Consider the following 21,810-nt stretch of genomic DNA (forward strand, 5'->3'; position numbering starts at 1 on the left):
GCACACAATTAAGCTTTAAATAATTGTAAAACCTGAATGAATCAAGAGCAAAATATTAAGATAGTTTTATTTAGACAGTTAAAACAAACACTATGTGATTATCGAATTCGTCTAAATATATCAATTGATTGTGTTCGAGTTCTTATACGACAAGAATTAGCTTTTCGTGATCAGACGAGTCTAAAGATTCAAATAATTAATATAATTTTTTGAACAATTATAATTTTTAACATGAAAAGTTTAAAAGAATAATTGTACAACAAATTTATTTTAATATTATCATTATTATCTTATTTTTAAAATTATATTTTTTGTATTTAAGTTCGCCCCACTCAATCAAAATCCTGGCTCCGCCCCTGCTATTGATGATGTAAAGACATTTTTGTTTTGCTAGTTACAAATACTAATGATGTAAAGGGATTTCAAATAGATTGATATTGTTTTGCTTCAACTATTTAGCATGTAGATAATATTTTTTTTTTCGGGATGAAAAATAATTTATCTTGCTAGATAAAAAAGAACTTATTGAATTGTTATTAAGTATTTATCTTGTTTATATATTGTAGCATTTATTCTAAATTTTAATATATTGAAGTTTGAATCGATATAATTTATTTGACTTTAATGTTAAATTTGTAGTTAATTTAGATAAATTATTTATCGATTGAGAAAAATAAGGATAAATTTATCACTAAATTTAAATATATATATATATATATATATGGGGTCTAATTTTTACTTTTGTCGTGAATCCAAAAAAATCATTGGATTAATTACACGACTTAACAAGCAAGACGCAAATAAATCACCCAACCATAATCCAAACATTTAAGGGTTATCCAATTTAACTAATACATGATCCTAGGACTTCAAATATTAGCCTTTACCTTGTAAAATTTCTCGAAACCCATTTTAAGTCAACTTTGGTTTACATAAATTAAAATGATTTGATTTTAATTTATACATACATACATACAGACGGTCAGAAGGGGAGAGAGACAGAGAGAGAGGGGTTATTCAGAGGGAATGACGGCGACTGACAAAAGGAACAACTGTCTATCGCTCTCGCTCGCTCCGGCCTCCGTGCCTCCGTCGGACCGTCGCTGACTCGCTCGCCGCCTCGGCCACGACGGCTCGCCTCCCCTCGCCCTCGGTCGGTCGTTGCTCGCGGCTCGCCCTCGCCGGCTCTCCCATCGGTCGCTCGCCCTCGCCGGCTCTCCCCTCGGTCGCTCGCCTCGCTCTCGCTCCCTGCCTCTCTCGACTATCTCGCTCCGTCGCTCGCTGGCGTCGCCGCCTCGGCCTCGGCCTCGCCGGATCGCCCCTCCGGCCCTCCGTCGCTCGCTGCCTCTCTGGCTCTCTGTTGCTCGCTCGCCTAAACCCCTGCTTCACGTAATCAGTGAGCAGTAACGACGCCCTCACTGGAAAATTTTCCTGGCTCCGCCCCTGCCCAACACCCCCGACACGACACGACACGACACGACACCAGGAGGCGGTGACGGATCAGTGCAACGTCTGCTACTTTTTGACACGAGAAAAACCCACTAAGAGTTCTTTTTGAGGTCAGGAATCTCCTCGAGGGCACAGGTATTGGATTTCAATCTCTCGCTCGGCCCCTTTCTGCTCAGGGAACATGACAGAACTCTTGCGAAACGAGTCTCTGTAAATTGTTTGCTTCTATCTCTTCCAAAGAAATTTTACTGTAAATTCCTTGTTTGTTTGCAGTTGTGTTTGTCTGCCATTGGGCAATTTTGAACTTTAGGTATTTCAATTTCGAATTCCCTTCTTGTTTGCGTGCTCGCATTGAGCAGCGTCCCGAAATTTGTGACTTGCTCAACTTTTACTACACGAACCAGAATTCGGAGAGAAGGTTGAGACTTGAGAAAGCAATAAGTTTTCGACAAGAATTTATGTATTTGTTTGGTTGTTATTTTAGGGTATTTGACCTAAAATTTGCCAACAACTAGAGTATGCTGTAGTCTATGTTACCTGGACCAAATAGGGTGTCCGCTTGAGAGTCTTAAGGTAAACGGCTCCCCAGTGGGCCCTAATTAACCTCATTTAAAGTTAAAACAAGTATAAAAATGAAGATAGAGGTGTAAGGTTTAGTTGAAAATTTATTAAAATAAGTACGTAAATGGGGTTAATCGCTACACTTGTTGCATGTTTCTAATTGTCAGACCTGTATAAGATTGATAAGAAAATGTATATTTATAAAGATATTTGAGGTAAAATGGAATTTACGTGTAGGTGTTACACAGGTTTTAAGAAAACTTGTAAATTTTCAATGAGTACATGATAGATTTGGTATGTTGAACACACTTGTCCTGTTCAACTGCCCAAAGTTTTCACAGGCCACTTCACAATTTTAGAAGAATGCTAGAAGTGCCAAACTATTGTGTTTTGTGGGTTTAAGATCAATAACATCAACATGAGAAGCCTCATGTTAGGTGGGGTCAGTGTGTTCAAGATCATCTTCAAATTTTAGGATCAGAACAAATATTTGTTGTTTACTTATAGATCAGACATGTCATAATTGTTCATAAAAAGTGGTGGATTTTGTCATGGTTATTGCTTAAATACTAAATTGGCAATTATTATATTCTTGAATTCCAATCCAGCATTTTCACTTTTTTCATAGAGTAGCTTCATGCTGATATCAATCTTGCAGCTATATACCATTTGGTGAAACATCATGGACAAGCAGGAATTGCTCCCTTTGGAAGTTGGACAATTTGCTGAGTCAAGATCTTTCCAGATTGGATTCCGAAGTGCATGGTTCCGGTGCAAGGTACTGTTGGGTGATGCAACATTAACCTTTTTAGACATTACGTGCTTTATGTGGTTGTTGGTAATGGCTTTTTTTTACGTGATGTGCCTCACTAGGTGCTTTTTGTTGTTTTCCTTTGGAGCTTTCTTAAGCATTACAACTAGTGCACCGGGTTGTTCCTCAATCTTTCACTAATAAAACTCATTTGAGTTGATGACGTGCAAGCCCTTTTGTTGCATCACCTCCCTATGTTTTTCCAAATTGGTAGGTAGAGGTGGTAAGGGATTGAGTTGAATTTTCCAGCCCTTGTATATGGAAGTGCATGAGTTGAAGTGATTAGAAATTGTGACATTCCTATCATACAACCATGGTTTACTAGAAAGAATGCGTCAACATCCATAGGAATGACATCGCACCAAAATACAATCCTTATAGTAAAAAAATTGACTAGTTTAGGCAACAATCTGTCATAGCTGTGGGAGATGTGTCTGCCTATGGAACAATGCAAGGATTGGGATGAGGAACTAATTTTAACCCAAGGTGAGTTATCATGGAAGAGGAGTCTGCAGTCGTGCAATTTGGGACACTATCATAAAAAAATTTCATTTAAGTTTTCAAATTTTTCCATGTTAGATTCATAGACTTGCTCCTCTATGTGTTACTCATTTTTCACTTCTTTAATTTCTTTATTGACCAAAACCTTTTCATTCAAGACATTTGACTTGGGAGTTGGTGTTCCGGTTCCATTCAATTGGGACTTTACATTGTTTCTTTTATGGATGGTGTGTTGTGAAGAGGTGGACTAACAACGAACTTACTTTTTTGGGGAGTGACCTAATCTGAAGACGGGCAATCATCTCCACATCTAACATATTAAGGTTTAGACACAAGCTTATGATTCTAGGCCAGAGAATAATTGCCCAACATTTTGAGTCAATACAAAAGAGATGGATTAATAGCCACTTGATAAAAGTTCTCTTTTAACTTTAAAAGGATTTTATGATTGCATAAATTCCACACTGTTGAACCTCTTATCATAACTGAGCGATGGAATCCTACTGTTTTTTGTGTCTTGGGAGATCCTTCATAGTCTCTTCATTCAACTTGTACCTCTGCTTTGTTGGTCCTCCATCTTCCAACAAAGGAATTTCAACACATAAAGCCTTGCATGCGTGTCAACACATACACAATACTATATGTATATACTTATAGATGTAATTCTATGTATATAAGATGAAAACATCATGATATGTGACCATACAAGAAATATATAATTAGAAATAAGGTTAGAGTGGCTCTGGATCCTATTGAAGATAAGATGCATGGGACATGATCATGTTGATTTGGTCTTGCGAGAAGAAGACCAATAGAGGCTCTTGTGTGGTCAGTAGATGAAATGGAACAAGTATTTAGCAGAAAAGGTAGAGAAAGACCTAGGAAAACTTGGCTTGGTATGTTGTTGTTTCTTTCATAGTAGTTCTTTGTGGAGCAAAGAATTTTGAAATGATGGATATCATCTGTACCTTCATTTATATATATAAAAAAATCATCCATACTTTGTTGGTCATGCACTTTACTTCATTTAACATTCAGCTCAAATGCTAATTCTACAAACTTGGTTTTGAAAAAATTGTGGACCCTTGTCCTTTATTTAATTTGAATAATTTCATGGCATTTTAAATCTAGTTTTTAGCTAATTGTGGACTGGCCTTCTCCTCATCCAAGTTGTTGCTCATGTTTTATTCACATCCTTCACATGAAAACTGACAAGTAAGATATGTATTTAGGCCGAACTTTCTTCTTCCATGTAGAACTTTTCATCTTCTATATTGCAGGGTTTATTAACTTTTGTTTGTCTGTAAATGAATCATAAGGGTGTGGAAAGAGTAGAATTATCTGTTCACTGTTTGAAGGGGAACATAATTGTTATTATTATTTATTTTTGTTATGTAATGATAGGAAATCTTCTCCTATTTCCCTTTTTTACTGTTATTGGATGAATTCTTTACATCTAAAGATATTTAGGCTTGTCATACATGGTTCGTTTCTTTTAGGTTGTTCTTTTTTGTGATATTATTCTCAGTGTTGTTAAAGGCGCGCCTAGGCGCAAGGCCCCTCAAGGCACAGCCATCTTGCCTTGCCATGCCCAGGTGAGGCGAGATCCAGCCAGGCGCGCCTAGGCCCTTCAGGCGCACCTCCCTCAGGCGCACATCCATCAGGCGTAGCTGATTTTTCAGCATGTTTTATTTTTTAAACATTCTTCTTCTTCTTCCACTGCTGCTAAACTTCTTCTTCTTCTTCCGCTACTACTAAACTTCTTCTTCTTCTTCTGTTGCTGCTAAACTTCTTCTTCTTCTTCTTCCGCTGCTGCTAAACTTCGTCTTTTTCTTTTTCTTCTTCTTATTACGTTGCTGCTACTAAACTTCTTCTTCTTTTTCTTCGGTTGCTGCTAAACTTCTTCTTCTTCTTACTACGCTGCTGCTACTGCTAGCCTGCTTCTTCTTCTTCTTCTTTTCCTCTGCTTCTTCTTCTTTCTTATGCTGCTGTTACTTCTTCTCTTCTTCTTCTTCTTCTTCTTCTTTTTCTTCTTCAGTTCTTTTTTTTTTTTTAATTTTTATTTGTTGATGCCTGTTGTTGCTTCTTCTTGAAGTATGTTTATGTTGTGATTTATTTAATATATGTTGAATTCTTGAATTTTTTGATAACATAAATGTTGATATGTGATTAAGATCTATTTTATGACTTATTATTCAATTAAGAAGTATATTTTTCTTTCTTCTTAGTCAGCATGCACCTTGCACCTGCCAGGCGCGCGCCTCGCCTTGCGCCTCAGGCTCCAAGACCCTTTGCGCCTTAGTGCGCCTTGGGCCTTTAATAACACTGATTATTCTTGTTTAATAAAGAAAGATGCTTTTTTTAAGGAAGGAATTAAATTGGTTTCTGGATTCTAAAAATTTATTTGACATGACCAAGAAAGTGATGCAGAAACAAATATGTTTTCAAACTGCTCTGTTTTTGAAGGCACTTGAAAGTGAAAGTGAAAATGGAAATGTAAATAAGACGATGAAAGTCAAATCATGGACCCTCCATTTTTTTGGTTTTCCTCATTTTCGTTATTATGACCTGATATTGAAGCCTGTGATCGTGTTGAGCCTAATTTGATGATTTGGTTTGGTTGAAGTGTCTGGGGTGATATTTATCATGGAATCTACAAAATCATAGTCATGGACTGTTATGCTTGAAATCATGTGTTCTTTTGTTTTCTTTTCTCAACTTACCTCAAATATGAGAGTGATCTTGTTTTTAGATTTGGAGACAAATCTTCTTTCCTTTAGTGGAAGTTGACAATTGAGTGAAAGAAATTTGTGTGCTTACACCATATTTCTTTTATTCTGTCAGATTAAAGAGATTATCTGCAGACGAGGGCACATTGTGTATGCCTTGGAATTCTTTGATTATCCAGACGAAAGTAAGTAATGTATGTTCTTTATTTACTTTGGAAGTTCATGTTTTCACCTATGAACAGCAGCTGTAGCTCATGTTATAGGTTATGGGATTGAAGTTATATTGTAATCTTTAGCAGCCTCCTTAATTTTAAGTGACTAATGGTTAATGATTTACTTGTAATTAAAAGTTGTGCATTCCTATAGTTTTATCTCTTCATTCTTGTTAGAATGTCAAGTGGCTTAACAGTGAGCATTATACTTGAACAAGATCTGTATTCACTTGCAACGTTAAGTGGTAGAAGAGTGAGCTTTACACTGGAATAAATTGCACTTTTTTTTTTTGATATTTGAATGATCATACATCATATTCTCAAAAAATAAAATTAAATTACCCTTGATGAAATTTCATGTAAGTGTCAGAAGATGGTTTTTTAATCTTTTTGATGGCATATTAACGAGGAAGTAATGTGACTGTTCTTCAACCTTGCTAGCTTCCAAGAGACGGTACTTACAGGGATTCAGTCAAACTGCCTGGGCAATAGACTGCAATGCACACAATTTTGAGTTCAAAACATTAGACCTGTAGAGAATGAGAAGCATTTACCTCATCTAGATTATATGATATTTTCCCACTATGGTTGAGATATACAATTGAACTTAATATTGCTCCCTCTTGATGTTTTTGCTTCTTCTCCCATTTGTGAGTGGTTATTGATTCTTCCACCTCCCATTTGTGAGCAGTTTTGGCTTGTTTGCTTTTGAATTGAGGGGACTGTTTGAAAACCTTCCTTTTTGGAAAAGTTAAAAAGTAAGAAAATATCTTGTTGAAGCTTTGTCTCTCTTATGCTCCAAACCCATGAAAATATATTTTTGTGTTTTAAACATTACTTGAGCATTGATTAACAGACCTTATTTTGTTACTAATGTTTGAATCAATCTTCAACCTTGGATGTCTTTATTAGAGGTGTTAGTCAACATATTTGAGGGGCCAGCCCAATAAACAATTGAGCTGTGCCTGGTTGCAAGGGAGGCAGGTTAGCACGATCCATGGGTCCCAAGCGAGATGGGCAATGGTAGTTCAGGCATATGGGCCACCTTGGCAATTGGCCTGCCTGACATGTTCATCTTTAGATTTTATTTGAAAATTGAAAAAATACATAATTTTACACAATATATTGAAATCTATTTATGGAATAATATGTCAAATTATTTTTAGGGCAATTAGCACAAAAAAACCAAACCTTTTAAGTTTTGGCAATTTTATCCGATGCTTTCTATTTTGGCAAGAAGAGCCTAATTTCTGAAATTAGTTGCAATTTTAGCCAATGCCGAAATCAATTTTGCCCAGGTGGCATGCCACTTGGCATTTAATTTGTTTTTTAATTTAATTTAATTATTTTTTGAAGAAAAATGCTCTCTTTTCTCTTCTATGCCATGGCCGCCCCCTCTCTCCTCTGCCATGGCTGTTTTTCGCCTTGCCTCGTCGCTGCCTTACCTCGTTGCCTCCTTTCTACTTTGCACGAATTGATTAACACACATAACAACAATATACACACACAACAACATGTATACATATATATATATACACACACACACACAACAACAACAACAACAACAACATATACACACGTAGCAACGTATATACACACACAACAATATATATATACACACACAACAATATATATACACACACAACAAAATATACAGTGGTTGGCTGCAGTAGGGTGGTGATAGACGGCAGATCGAGCGGCAGTAGGGGGTGACGGTGACATTACCGGGAGGGAGAGAGAGAGTGAGAGGGTGAAAGAGACGATGAAGTCTGATTAGACTTCATCGAATATTAGACTGATGAAGACTGGAAAAGTCCGATTGGAAAAGTCCGTTCGGAGAAATCCGATAATGAAGGCCAGAGAAGTTCGATAATGAAGGCTATAGAAGTCTGATCGGAGAAGTCTAATAATGAAGGTCGTAGAAGTCCGATAATGAAGGCTGTATAAGTTCGATTGGAGAAGTTTGATAATGAAGGCTGTAGAAGTCCGGTAATGAAGGTTGTAGAAGTCCGATCGGAAAAGTTTGATAATGATTGGAGAAGTCTGATCGGACTTCTCCGATGAAGGGCCGTCGGACTTCATCCAGAGAAGTTTGATAATGAAGGCTATAGAAGTCCGATCGGAGAAGTCTAATAATGAAGGCCGTAGGAGTCCGATAATGAAGGCCGTAGAAGTTCGATTGGAGAAGTAGGCTGTAGAAATCTGATCGGAAAAGTCTGATAATGATTGGAGAAGTTTGATTGGACTTCTCCGATGAAAGGCCGTCAGACTTTATCATCGATCTCTCTCTTTCACCCTCTCCCTCCCTCCCACCCACCAGCGCCGCCGTCAGCCCCCAACGCCACTCAATCAGCCGTCTGTCGCCCCCCTGTCGTCGGCCACTGTATATTTTGTTGTGTGTGTGTATATATTGTTGTGTGTGTATATATATGTTGTTGTGTGTGTGTGTATATATTTTGCTCTGTGTGTATATAAATATATGTTGTTGTGTGTGTGTGTATATATATTTTGCTATGTGTGTATATAAATATGTTGTTGTGTGTGTGTATATATATATATAGTTGTTGTTGTGTGTGTTAACCAATTTGTGCAAAGTAGAGAGGAGGCGATGAGATAATTAGGCGACCCTGGGTGGCAGCGAGGCAATGCGAGATGCGGCGACCCTGGGCGACAACGAGGCAAGGCGAGAAGCGGCCATGGCAGAGAGGAAGAGAAGAGAGAGCATTTTTCTTTAGAAAATAATGAAAAAAATTTAAAAAATAAATTAAATGCCAAGTGGCATGCCACCTAGGCAAAGCCATATGCCGGTCAAAATTGATTTCGGTATTAGCTAAAATTGCAACTAATTTCAGAAATTGGGCTCTTCTTGCCAAAATTGAAAGCATTAGATAAAATCGTCAAAATTCGAAAACGTTTGGCTTTTTGGTGCTAATAGCCCTTATTTTTATTGTCTCTAAAATATTGGCAAATGAAGAGTTATGGACAACTTACAAGTATAACGTACAAAGTTACAAAGAACATACAAAAACTCTTTAACACAAGGTGACGAGGCTTATAGGATACATGCTTTTTTGCCACCTTGTCAAAATGTCAAAGAAGTTATTTTCTTCTTCTATAAATTGTGTTTGTCTACTTAAATAAAAATAATTTTTGTTAAATTCGGTAGCACAATGGATATGAATTATGTTTTGGTTGTTAGGTTATACTAGCTTAACTAAATTATATTTGTTGAATTGGGAGCATTGGAATGCACTCAATCTTGGCCAATTCCAGTCACATACACACGATTTGAATCCCAAAATATAGAAACAGAAAATAAGAACATAAACAGAAATCAAATGACAATGAAAGAGATACGCAAACCACAAGAAGACAATCGTTTATCCTAGTTCAGATTATCAAATGATAATCCTACATCCAGCCTCTTGATCTCGAGAGCAATCCACTAAGAACTTTGAAAAATCAGTACAAGATTCCCTCACACGAGTATAGTCGCTTACGAGATTACAAAGACTATCTTGAACTCTAGGCTTTCCTCTCAATCACAACACTCGTTACAATAGAATGAATGATACCGAAAGGACTGCCCTATGCCTTCTATTTATAGACATTTTGGGTGGACAATACAAGGAATATAAAAGACAACACAATACCTATTATACCCCTCATACATATGCTATCTCTAGACACAACCTAACTTAACTAATTCTGCCGCTTGAATATAATTGGACTCCACTGATTTCTTCTAGGCTACACTCTATGCAAACATACAACAATATTTATTTCCACTACTGGATTTTGTGCGATGATGAATGCTCTACATTTGTTTCTTTATTCCCATAATGGGACTCCTATATTCTGTAAATTTTGATAAATAAAACTTTTACATTATCTTTCGGCTGTGTGGTATCAATGTTCATAACAAATGAACTAAAATCTAGGAAGACTTCAACCACTTCCTATTTTTGCATAGATCTAAAATAGAAGCTATGTAATAGAGAGTTGGAATTTCATCCTAATATTTTCTAAATTTTACTTCCATTGGATATATAAATTTAAAATATTTACCATGTTGAACCTGTTGACATCTGGATGTGTGTTTGCTTTGTGTTGTGTTGCATTGCCTTGTGTTTTGCAACCCCTGTTGGACACTTTGCTCATGTTTCTTCATGTGCCTCAAGAAATGCCCCATTACACCTGCACTATCACATGCATAGTCATTTTTACATATTTTATATTGACTCTCTACCCCTTCCACTAGTTTGGAAAATATCAAACTTCACTCATTTGATTATGCTTGTTGCACCTTGTTGCTCTTTAATTGTTGGTATAGCTGAACTACTACCATGTTGTTGTTGCAATTCATAGTCCGTGAAATCAAGAAATTTTGATGGTGGAACTTCTACCTGAGTCTCATTTCAGGAGGGGGCTGCAGCCTAGCCCCTCGCTAGGTCAGGCTAGACTAGGCCCTGGCCAAGCATGGCTATGTTACCCTCTGGACCTATGGCTTTTGCAGCTCTAGTCTTTATGGTTTATTTCATTGTTAGGGGTTCCGTCTATCATCACTTTAGTAATTGGTTTCCTAAAGAAAATTCATATAAGAAAAGACAACTAACAAGTGGTAGTGGCATGCTTCTGAGTCACATGTGGTATGCATTTGACATTTAGAAGAACTAGCACTTTATATTTATATAAAATAGACAAAGGACATCGGATGTTTTGAAGTTTAGGGGTTATGTGTCAAGTCTCTGGATCGAGACTTGAATTTCCGATGTATAAGGGGTAACGAGAAAGGGAAAAAGGAGGGAAAGAGAGATAGAATTTAGAGGGAGAATTAAGAGAAAGAAATGAGAGGGAAATAATTCAATGTTATTATCATGAATGAATACCCATCCTTATGCATATAAGCCTTTTATAGGCCATGCATAGGCGGTAATAGCCTACACGTGAGGTATGACAGTCCTCACCCCCCACAACAGATCAGTTAGTTACACGGCTACTTCCAAGAATTTTAAAAAATTACAAAGGAGACCCTGGGGTCGTGACGCTCCCCTTTAGTAGCATTCTTGTCCTCAAGAAGTCTTCAAAGTAGGCTTGTCGTTCTGGGGAACTTTTTCAGTAACTCTGAGAGGTATTCCCAGGTGGTATGGTCTGGTTGAAGGTATGACCACTAGACTAAAACTTGGATGAGGGGAGCTGTGCCTTGGTAAACCACCCTCCGGTCTAGTATAGCTCGGGGCTCTCTCTGCTTTTCTAGTTCATCTTTGACCTCTGATAGCTGCTGACTTGTGGGTGCTCCTGGTTCAATGGACCTCTTAAGTAGAGACACATGAAACACGAGATGCATCTGTATCCTTTCTGGTAGTTTCAATTTGTAAGCTACTTTCCTTACTTTAGCTTCTATGACATAGGGCTTGAAATATTTGGGATTGAGCTTGGATATTGGTGTGGACGTGAAGGGCTGTTGCAGGAACCTCTTCACTTTCAAAAACACTTTGTCCCCTACCTCAAATTCTCTATCACTCCTCTTTCTGTCTACAGCCTACCTCATTTTGTTTTAGGCGTTAGTTAGCTTTCTTTTTAGGATAGATAGCATTTTCTGCCTCTGCTGTAAGTAATGCTCCATCGTTGCCAGATTAGATGACCCGCTTGCTATAGCCGATAGGAGAGGTGGCTTGTATCCAAACATTGCTTCGAAAGGGCTTTTTTTGATTGCATTGTGGAAACAAGAGTTTACCACCATTGGGCCAGTGGTAACCATCTGTTCTAGCTCCTTGGTTTGGTGAAGCACATGCACCTCAAATAGGTTTCTAGGCCCTGATTCACCCTCTCTGTTTGACCATCGGATTGAGGGTGGTAGGGAGTTGATAGGTGCAATCCTACTCCCAACTTCTTGAAGAGTTCCTTCTAGAAATGGCTGGTAAAGATCCTATCCCTGTCGGACACAATGGTCTTTGGAACTCTGTGCAGTTTGACCACTGAATCTAGGAACACCGGGGCCACTTCTTGTGTCGAAAAGGGGTGCATTAGACTAAGGAAATGCCCAAACTTTGTCAATCTGTCAACGATCACTAGTATTACATCCTTACCTTCGGACTTGGGTAGGCCCTCCACAAAGTCCATGGAGATATCTTCCCATGCTTGCTCCGGTACTCCCAGTAGCAGGCTCGGGTAAGGTACTTGCTCATGTTTGCACTGCTGACATGTTTCATATGCTAGTACAAAATCTACTACATCCTTCTTTTGCCTCAGCTCTTTTGCCTCGGCCAAAAGAACAATTTGTCTTATTTTGTGATAGGTAGCCCGGATACCTGAGTGATCCCCTATAGGTGAGCAGTGTAGGGATTTCAGAATCTTCATCTTCAACTCCTTGTCATATTCTATCACTAGGCGCCCTTGAAATATGAGGAGACCATTTGATAGGGAGTAGCCCTTTTATTCCCTTGTTTGCACCGCCAATTTGGTTATGAGAGACTGCACCCATCGTATGTTTTTATAACTCTGCTCCACCTCCTTTACCCACTCCGGTACTACTACAGTGATTCCATAACAATGGCCCTCATTTTCTCCCACTTCTCTCTTGGACAATGCGTTAGCTACTACACTTTCTTTACCCTTTCGATAGAGGATAGTGTAGTCCAACCTCATTAGTTTAGACACCCCTTTTCTTTGTAACTGAGATTGCAGTCTCTGTTGGGATAAAAATCTTAGGCTCTCATGGTCTGTCTTGATTATAAATGGATTGCTCTCTAGATAGTGTCTCCATTTATTCACCGCCTTCAACACTACCAACAACTCTTTATCATATACCCTCCATCCCTGGTGCTTAGGCCCCAAAGCTTGGCTTATGCATGCGATAAGCTTCCCTTCTTGCGTTAATACTGCCCCAACCCCCTTTTCACAAGAATTAGTCTCCAACACAAATTGTTTGCTGAAGTCTGGTAGGGCTAATATAGGGGCTTGTGTCATAGCATTCTTTAGATTTAAGAATGCTGCTTTTGCTTTGGGGTTCCAGTAGAATCCTTCTTGAGCAAGTCCGTCAAAGGTCTGCTGATCAATTCGTAGTGCTTAATGAACTTGCAGTAGTAACCTGTTAATCCCAAGAATCCCCTTAATTCCCTCACTGTTCGGGGTCTAGGCCACTCCACCATTGCTGTGACCTTGCTGGAATCGGTTTTGACTCCTCCTCCTGAAATGATGTGCCCAAGTAGCTTACCTCATCTTTGGCAAAAATACATCTGGATAGCTTGACATACAAATGGTTAGCTCTAAGGACCTCAAATGCGGTTTTAAGGTGGTTTAGGTGTTGGTCCAGGTTTGAGCTATATATGAGGATATCGTCAAAGAAGACTAGAATAAATTTTTGTAGATAGGGAGCAAATATTTGGTTCATAAGGGCTTGGAATGTGGTTGGGGCATTGGTCGGGCTGTCGAACACCGATAAATTAGATGAATAATGATTCGGATTTGCAATAAGGGTGCAACCCAAAGTCGTCTCCCAACGAACCTCAAACGGATTTGTCAAAACAAGACTAAACGGGGGGGTTTTTTTGATGAAAAAACAAAAACAAAATAAACAAGAACACAGTAAACCGAGATGCAACCAGTTGCAACCTTTCCTCCCTACCCGGGTATCATCATCCACCATATAAAGAATCTATTTATCTTTAATCCCCAGATCTAAAAAAAATGCTTGACAATCGCCGAAGACTAAATCGAAACAAATATAAAAATCACAGAAGATCTTCTTAATCAATATACAAGTTTCAATTTTTTTTTAGCACACAGATCTGAAACCGACATGAACAATCGCCCACTAAGTTTATGTTGTTTCTTGAAAACCAATACCCCAATCGAGCCTATTAGTCAAATCTGCCCAAGCATCATGCATGCATTCATACGATCGCATAAAATACATACACACTTGAGAAGAAGCAAAGAAACAAAACCATAAGATTAAAGATGAAAACAGATATACAAAAACGTCCAAAGATTCAAACCAGATAAGGAGTATGGCATGCAACCGGTTACAAAATCCTTAGCCTTCCATCTTGACAAGAACAATGGAGAAAAGGAAAATTGGCTACTGTTCACGTGAGAAAAGAATAATCCTCCCCTAATGGCCTCTTAATGTGCTTAAATAGAGCTTAGGGAGGAAACCCTAGGTTACCGAAACTTCACAGTTGATTTCGAATAGGATAACGTGCGTTCTGGGCTTTGGGCCCTTCATAAAAATTGTAGATCAGGAAGAGTAGATGAATTTGGGCTTTTTAATCACTTGATTTGGATATCGGACGCCCAAGTTATGGCCTTTTAAAGATTCAGCGTCTGTGCAGCTTTCCTAATTTGACCCAATTTTTCGGCCCCAACTTTGAAGTGATGTTTGGAGGCCCAAACGAACTCGGATTTGGACAAACCATACCATTCCAGAAAGCCCAAGAAGTCCTCTACAATATCTCTGAAGACATCATTCACGTTCTGGGATTATAACTCGGCCAAAAATTTGAAAGAAGCACAAAAGGTCAAATTTGTCAGCACACTTTTGCTTCTTTGTCTCCAATCTCCTTGTTTCCCTTCTTGCCATCAAAATTCCTTATGACCCAGGAAACCCTAATTTGTCCAAAATAAAATAAAATAGTGTGAAGCCCAATTCCTATAAAATAAAATAAAACAAAATCAAGATGAATAAAATGACACAACTAACGTGCAAAAAAGACTAAATATGAGGGCTAAATAATATGAAAATATGCGCTCTATCAAATTCCCCCACACTTAGACTTTTGCACTCCTGGGCAAAACACTAGACTCTATGATTCAAAACCAAAGATGTGGAATGGTGCAAAGTTATATGCGAGGCAAGTCTTCAAGAATTCAGCATTCAAATATCATCTCTCCTAAACTTCCAAGAAAACAAGTAGTATGGCAATTCATTCAATAGGACAAATCAAAAGAAGCAGTCTCTCACAGGACAAGTGTATGCTCTCAAATCTAAGAGGTGGTGGTAACTATTTCGCTCAAATTCACCCAATCACAATTCCACTACCATAAGCTTGTTTATCTTCTCAATCTCCACTATCCATGTCACATGCATACCACAAATCAAAAGGACTTTATTCAAGGGTTGTAATGTGGGGAAGAAAGAAATGGAAAGACAATAATGAAGGAAAACATGCCTTAGGTCGAGAAAACACTTCATGCAACTCCAAGATCAAGAGATAGAATTTCCAAGCATAGACATTATGAAAAACTTTGCATCTCTATTTGGTTGAGTGCGTTTTACGCTCCGCCTCAACTTTGCTTTCTTCTTTTTCTCATCATTTTTTTTTCATCATTTTTTTTTTTTTAAGAGGTGAGTGCGTTTTACGCTCCTTCTCACCATTTTATCCTTTTGCTTGCTTTTCTTTTTCTTTTTTTTTTTCCCAGATGCAAATGGCCTTTGGCCTTATGACTTGCACTCCCTTTGTTCCAGACTTCCCACCAAGGTTAACCGTTTGCAGCCAATTTCTAGTGTGACTTCCAGCTTGTTGAAATAGAAGGTTAGGGGGCTAACCGTCCTCATCCAATCCACCCCTAGCACAATATCACAGCCACCTAGCTCTAGGATCCTCAGATCAGCTTTGAACTCGTTACCTTGCATTATCCAAGTGAACCCCGCACACTTGCAGTGGTTATACATCTTATGTCTGTTGGCTACAGTTACTGACAAGGGGTTAGTGTGGGTCAACTTACATCCCAGTTCCTTGGCTGTAGCTTTGTTGAGGAAGCTGTGGGTACTACCATTGTCTATTAGTACCATGAGTTTCTTTTTCCCTAGCTGGCCCTTGACTTTAATTATCTTTCCCATCGGTCCCCCTTTCAAGGTGTGGAAAGAGATCTCCCCACCTTCTGGTCCTTGTTCTTCCTCCAGTGTTTCTGATGGATACTCTTCTTTCTTCTCGTCTTCTTCTTCATTCCCTTCTCCACCTTCCATCTTAAACAATTGTCTCCTACACTGATGCCCTGGACTATATTTCTCCCCGCACCTGAAACATAATCCCAGCATCCTCCTCGGGTCTAGAGAGGTGCTCCTGTTTGGCCCCGCGTTGAATCCCCATTTTTGACCCCTTGTGGTGACTACTAGCACCATAGCCTTCGAATTACCCCCACATGGCCCCCTCCCATAGTAGACGATTTAGCCATGGACTTGTTCCTTTTGAAAATGGCTTCAAGCATCAGTTCTTGAAGCCTTGCCTTCTCTGTTGCCTCCCTCACCGTGGCTGGCATCATCATCTTCACCATTGATTTTAATTCGTCTTTGAGGCAACTGATAAAGCTGGACACGAAGTATTGGTCGGTTAAGGTGGGCTGAGCACTCCAAATGAGTGATCCCAATTCCTCAAACTTCTCTTGGTACTTAGTCATGATTCCCTCCTGCCTCAACTTATTAAATTCCTTGATTACATCAGCCATAGTTCTCTCCCCAAACCTCACCCAAGTCTCTTCTGCAAAGTCGATCCATCTTGCCCCCATACCTCTAGATCTCGACCAACCTTGGTACCAACAATTGGCTACGTCGTTAAGATAAGTCGAAGCTATTGTGATCCGCTGATTCTCGAGAATGCTGTAAAATTGGAAGTATCTCTCACACCTTCGGATCCACCATCTCGGTTTAAATCCTTCAAATAGAGGTATCTCTAGCCTTGGTACGAGTCCATGATTAACCCTAGGGGAATTAAGATCCCTTACTTGATCGCATGTCTCCTCAGTGTGTACATTATGAGCTTCTCTCGCTCCTGGAGGCCTAGGAAGTATCCCTTGCCCCGAAGTTCCCGTCTGCAGTGTTGATCGAGGGGGAAATCCAGGTGGTAACCTGAATTGAGGAAGCACAAACAACATGTTGATCACACTGCTAATCCGCTACTCCATTGACTCCCTTTGTCGGGTTAATTCTCTCATCATACCTTCTCAGGAAGCTACAATGTCCTCCCGCAATTCTTCTCTAATGGATCGAACCTCCTCTCAGCTCTGAGTCACTTCTTCTTGCGTTTGTGTCATACCAAACTTCATCCTATTCTGCAGTTGCTTTGTTTGTGTTCCCTCAGCCATTTTGAATTCCGTTGTCCAAGTCGCCTCCGATGATCGACCACTGATTCGGAATCACAGCCTAGGACCACCGGCTTTGATACCAATTGTCAAGTCTCTGGATCGAGACTTGAATTTTCGATGTGTAAGGGGTAACAAGAAAGGGAAAATGGGGGGGAAAGAGAGATAGAATTTGGAGGGAGAATTAAGAGAAAGAAATGAGAAGGAAAGAATTCAATGTTATTATCATGAATGAATCCCCATCCTTATGCATATAAGCCTTTTATAGGCCATGCATAGGCGGTAACAGCCTACACGTGAGGTATGACAGTCCTCACCCCCCACAACAGATCAGTTAGTTACACGGCTACTTGCAAGAATTTTAAAAATTACAAAGGAGACCCCTGGGTCGTGACATTATGGGATGTAGTGTCATGGTCCTAGGGTTTAGCCTAGGACTAGAATGGAAATCGGAAGGATCTGATGCCGCTAAAGTTAAGAACATAATGTATAGAAGGGAAATTGAAGAATAATGGGGGAAGAAAATTAGAGGGAATTGAGGGAGAACGGCAGAAGAACGAGGGAGAGAGATTAGAGAGAAATTGTAGAGAGAAATTGGAATTTCAATTATCTTTCAACATGGCAATCCCCTCCATTTACAACAGCCTTTTATAGGCATATTTGTCTCCTAATAGCCTTGCACATGCAATCATGTGCACCTAACTAATTGCTAAAATATCCTAAACAAAATATTCTACCATATTACAATAACCCTTTATTGTCATAGGGTCATGACAATTTCCCCCTATTTAAGAGAGTTCTTGTCCCCAAGAACTTGCAACAAGTAGCCATGGCTTTTCATCCAATTCTAGCCTTCTCTATCTGGTTCATCCTTCTTTCATTCTTCCTCCTTCTAGGTCTCTTCTTCCTCATTTTTTGGTTCTCAATTGAAACAAAAATGATAATCATTGCAGACAAGGCTGCATCTTCCTCCAAAGAGTAACATATTATTTCCCTTGGGTTTGCAATAGCTACCAATTTAAGGTTGCTAGTACTAGTTTGGGGATCCAATATAATTCCAAAACCTGTCAATGTGTTCAGATCAAATGCCTTCAGAATTTAGCCGCTCCTTATCGTAGGTAGCAACTAAAATCTACAACCAGGCCTTCAAATGTCTATCATTCCAAAACTCTAACCAACTAGCTACCACATATATTCCCCTATTCTCATTATCTTCAAAATTGGCAGCAATACGGTGGCATCGTCTAGGATCAACAAGTCTTCCTTCTGTTGGTGTTGTCTTCTTCTTATCGTTTGATAAAGAACCCTCCATGTTATCTAAAACCAAAGGCAATGGAACAATATCCTTAGGAACTCCACTCTCAATTCCATTTCTTACAGAATTTTGATCCAGAATACCACCTAATCCTTCAGTCCATGCGTTAGATGCTGAGGGTAATAAGTTGGCCTTGGTTTCGTTGGTTACTTGATCAAATACTTCCCAGCTTTCCTCTTGCAACCTTTTGGTAATTGCCCTTTGATGTATTAATTCTTCTTCTATCTTGTCAATCTTAGTCGGATAATTTTTTTCGAACTCCAAAAACTCATGGCTGCCTTATGTTATCTCTATCATCCAACTAATTGCATCATTCAGCTCTAGTTTTGGCCTTCCTTGAGTATCATTCGGAACATCCTCATCAGGAACTTCTTTTTCGAAGGAACCAGTGTGTTCCTTTAATTCTCCTTTTGCCCACAGACCTTGTATCGAACCCTCGCAAAGTCCGCTATTGCTGCCAACACCGCCAACACCTTTCTTGTCCATTCCACCTAGGCCGATATACTTCTTTCACTCTGTATTGGAGGTAGACAGTGAATCTGCTTCTTGCCTCCTAAATTTCTCCTTCGGTTGCTCCATTTTAAGGAATTCATCTTTGTTAAAACTTCCGTGATAATCATCAAAGTATTCCACCGGAAAGTTGTAATGATACTTCTTAATCAATATCATTGCAAACTCCTGCAGCTTCTCGCGGAACATTCGACCGAATTCCTTGCACTCTTCATGTATTACACTTCTTGTTTCCTTGTCAACTTGGTTGATCCCCTTCTCTTGTTCCCTGTTGCTGCCAACTGGAAATGCAGCCTTCTTTGGTTGCCATTGAGGTTCCATTCCAGTTGAAAATGAAGCATTTTGTTTAATGTATTGTCATGACCCTAGGAGCAATAAAGGGGCATTATTGTAATAGGGTATAATAGTTAGTTAGAGATATTTTACAAGTTGTTAGAAGCACATGGGTGCTGTTAGGATATTGTTAGAAATGAGTTAAGCATCTAGCTATGCCTATAAAAAGGCTAATTGTAAGTGGAGAGGGGTATGCTGAAATTGATATTGAATCTCTATTTTCCTCTCTAAATTTCTCTCCATTCTCCCTCTCATTTCTCTTAACTTTCTCCCTAATTCTGTTCAATATCCCCCTTCATTTCTTCTCTGTTCTTCCCCAAATTCCTTTCAATTCCTTCTAAGACCCTAGCTAAATTCTAGGGTCATGATAAATGGTATCAGAGCAACGATTCTTGGCTGTGGTTCCGATTCGTTTGAAGGTAGCGATTTCAGTGGGTTTCTCATGGCCGAGTGAGTTGCGATCTGATCGAAAGTTCCGATCCCAACTGGTGAAGCAAACCGGTGGCAATCAAGCACTACCACCTTGATCGGAAGCTCCGACCCATACTAGTGAAACAAACCGGTGGCCTTAAAGAGCGACCCACCCTGATCGGAAGAAGGTTCTGACTCGTTCTAGAGAGGCGACATTGAGGCTGAAAGAAGAAGACGCGGTTCTCTCAATTCTGATTAGAGCAAGGCACGAAGTTATGCCAGGAGGTTGGTCGAACAACAATTTATACAGAGAAGATTGTTGAATCTGCAGCCATCGCGAGCAGAGCCGATTCTAGCAAGCGACAACAGAGACGGCGGTGTTGGTCGGTGATTGGGTGGTAGCTGCATGGCTATGGTTTCAATTCGAGTTGAAGGTAGGGAAATCCGACTTTAGGTCCAGATTGAAAAAACTTGAAGGCGACTTGGCTGGGCAGTGTTCTAGCGACTTTGGAGATCTGGAAGGTGGTTGATGTTAGGAGATATTAATCTCCAACAATGATTTACGAAGGAGATCCAGCAACAGATTCGGAATGGGCGAGGCAAGATGTTGACGAATGGATCATTCCGATTGCATTATGTTCTTGATCGTCACTATATCAGATCATTCCGATTTCCATTCTGTCCAAGGTGAGCGTGATTCCGTCACAGGTGAAGCGGACGGCCCAGAGAGTTGCGACCAAGAAAGGGACATTATTGTAATAGGGTATAATAGTTAGTTAGGGATATTTTACAAGTTGTTAGAAGCACATGGGTGCTGTTAGGATATTGTTAGAAATGAGTTAAGCATCTAGCTATGCCTATAAAAAGGCCAATTGTAAGTGGAGAGGGGCATGCTAAAATTGATATTGAATCTCTATTTTCCTCTCTAAATTTCTCTCCATTCTCCCTCTCATTTCTCTTAACTTTCTCCCTAATTCTGTTCAATATCCCCCTTCATTTCTTCTCTGTTCTTCCCCAAATTCCTTCCAATTCCTTCTAAGACCCTAGCTAAATCCTAGGGTCATGACATGTATACACTGCCTCCCCTAGCTTCACGAGTAGGACACCCTACTGAAAATGAAGCCTTATTTTGTTGCAATTGAGTCTCCCATGGCCTCATGTGTGCACTGCCTGCCTTGGCAGAACTTTCATTGGCAAAACGGGACACAAGCCAAGGATTCGGAACGTTGTCCGCCTTGCTTTGCCTCCTAAATTCAAATGTTCAGTTGAAGGGTTGCTCTCTCTCTCTTGGAAATTAACCACGTTAGCTGGCAATAGCCTAAACGGATCGAAATTTACTTGGTTAGTTTGCTGATGACATCCATCTCTGAAACTCCAAACCTCAATGCTACGACAGTTGTCGATAACCCCAGACATCGGCATCAATTTCCGAAAATCAGCCTATATCTACTTCCCTGGAAATATCGCCCGACCAATTTGCCTTCAAGCCTTCTCACCCTGGACCTTAACTATGGAAACTAATTTCCCTGCCTTCAACTCAAATCAAAATCGAAAGATTGGCTACTGCCCAATTACCGTCCAAGGCTCCTAGCCCAATTTGCGCTCGTTTCTGATTCCAAAATCACCAGAACTCACTGCTAGTTCAACCGCTACACCCACTCCATAGTCCAAATCTCAACGTTTTGCTGTGCAAATACTTCTAGAACTTGATTGAATCGGTTTGGCCTCCAGATTCACCTCACGAAATGTCCACTACAGTCACCGTCTGGGCTGGAATCCCCAACCGATCAAAGCGGCAGCATCAACAATGCACCTGATTGGATTCGTGCTCGCCTCCCCCCAAATCGCTTCCCACCGTTTGGATTGGACTTGCTTGCTCGCCATGGATTTCGGAAA

General features: G+C 39.7%; 1 protein-coding gene across 4 annotated transcripts in view; it reads left to right on the top strand.

Moving 5' to 3' along the window:
* Positions 1-21,810, top strand: part of LOC127811706 (uncharacterized) — a 43,826-nt gene that overhangs the window by 12,615 nt on the left and 9,401 nt on the right. For 2 of the 4 annotated variants that reach the window (XM_052351833.1, XM_052351835.1), the window contains exons 1-3: positions 980-1,584; positions 2,669-2,788; positions 6,167-6,236. In XM_052351833.1, the coding sequence (XP_052207793.1) occupies positions 2,693-2,788; positions 6,167-6,236 (166 nt within the window). In that variant the 5' untranslated portion in view covers positions 980-1,584; positions 2,669-2,692. Of the gene's footprint in view, positions 1-979; positions 1,585-2,668; positions 2,789-6,166; positions 6,246-21,810 lie in introns of those variants that run through there. The other 2 variants (XM_052351834.1, XM_052351836.1) reach the window with 2 other exon arrangements.

Source organism: Diospyros lotus, chromosome 10 (genome assembly GCF_014633365.1).
Source record: "Diospyros lotus cultivar Yz01 chromosome 10, ASM1463336v1, whole genome shotgun sequence".
Lineage (NCBI taxonomy): Eukaryota > Viridiplantae > Streptophyta > Magnoliopsida > Ericales > Ebenaceae > Diospyros > Diospyros lotus.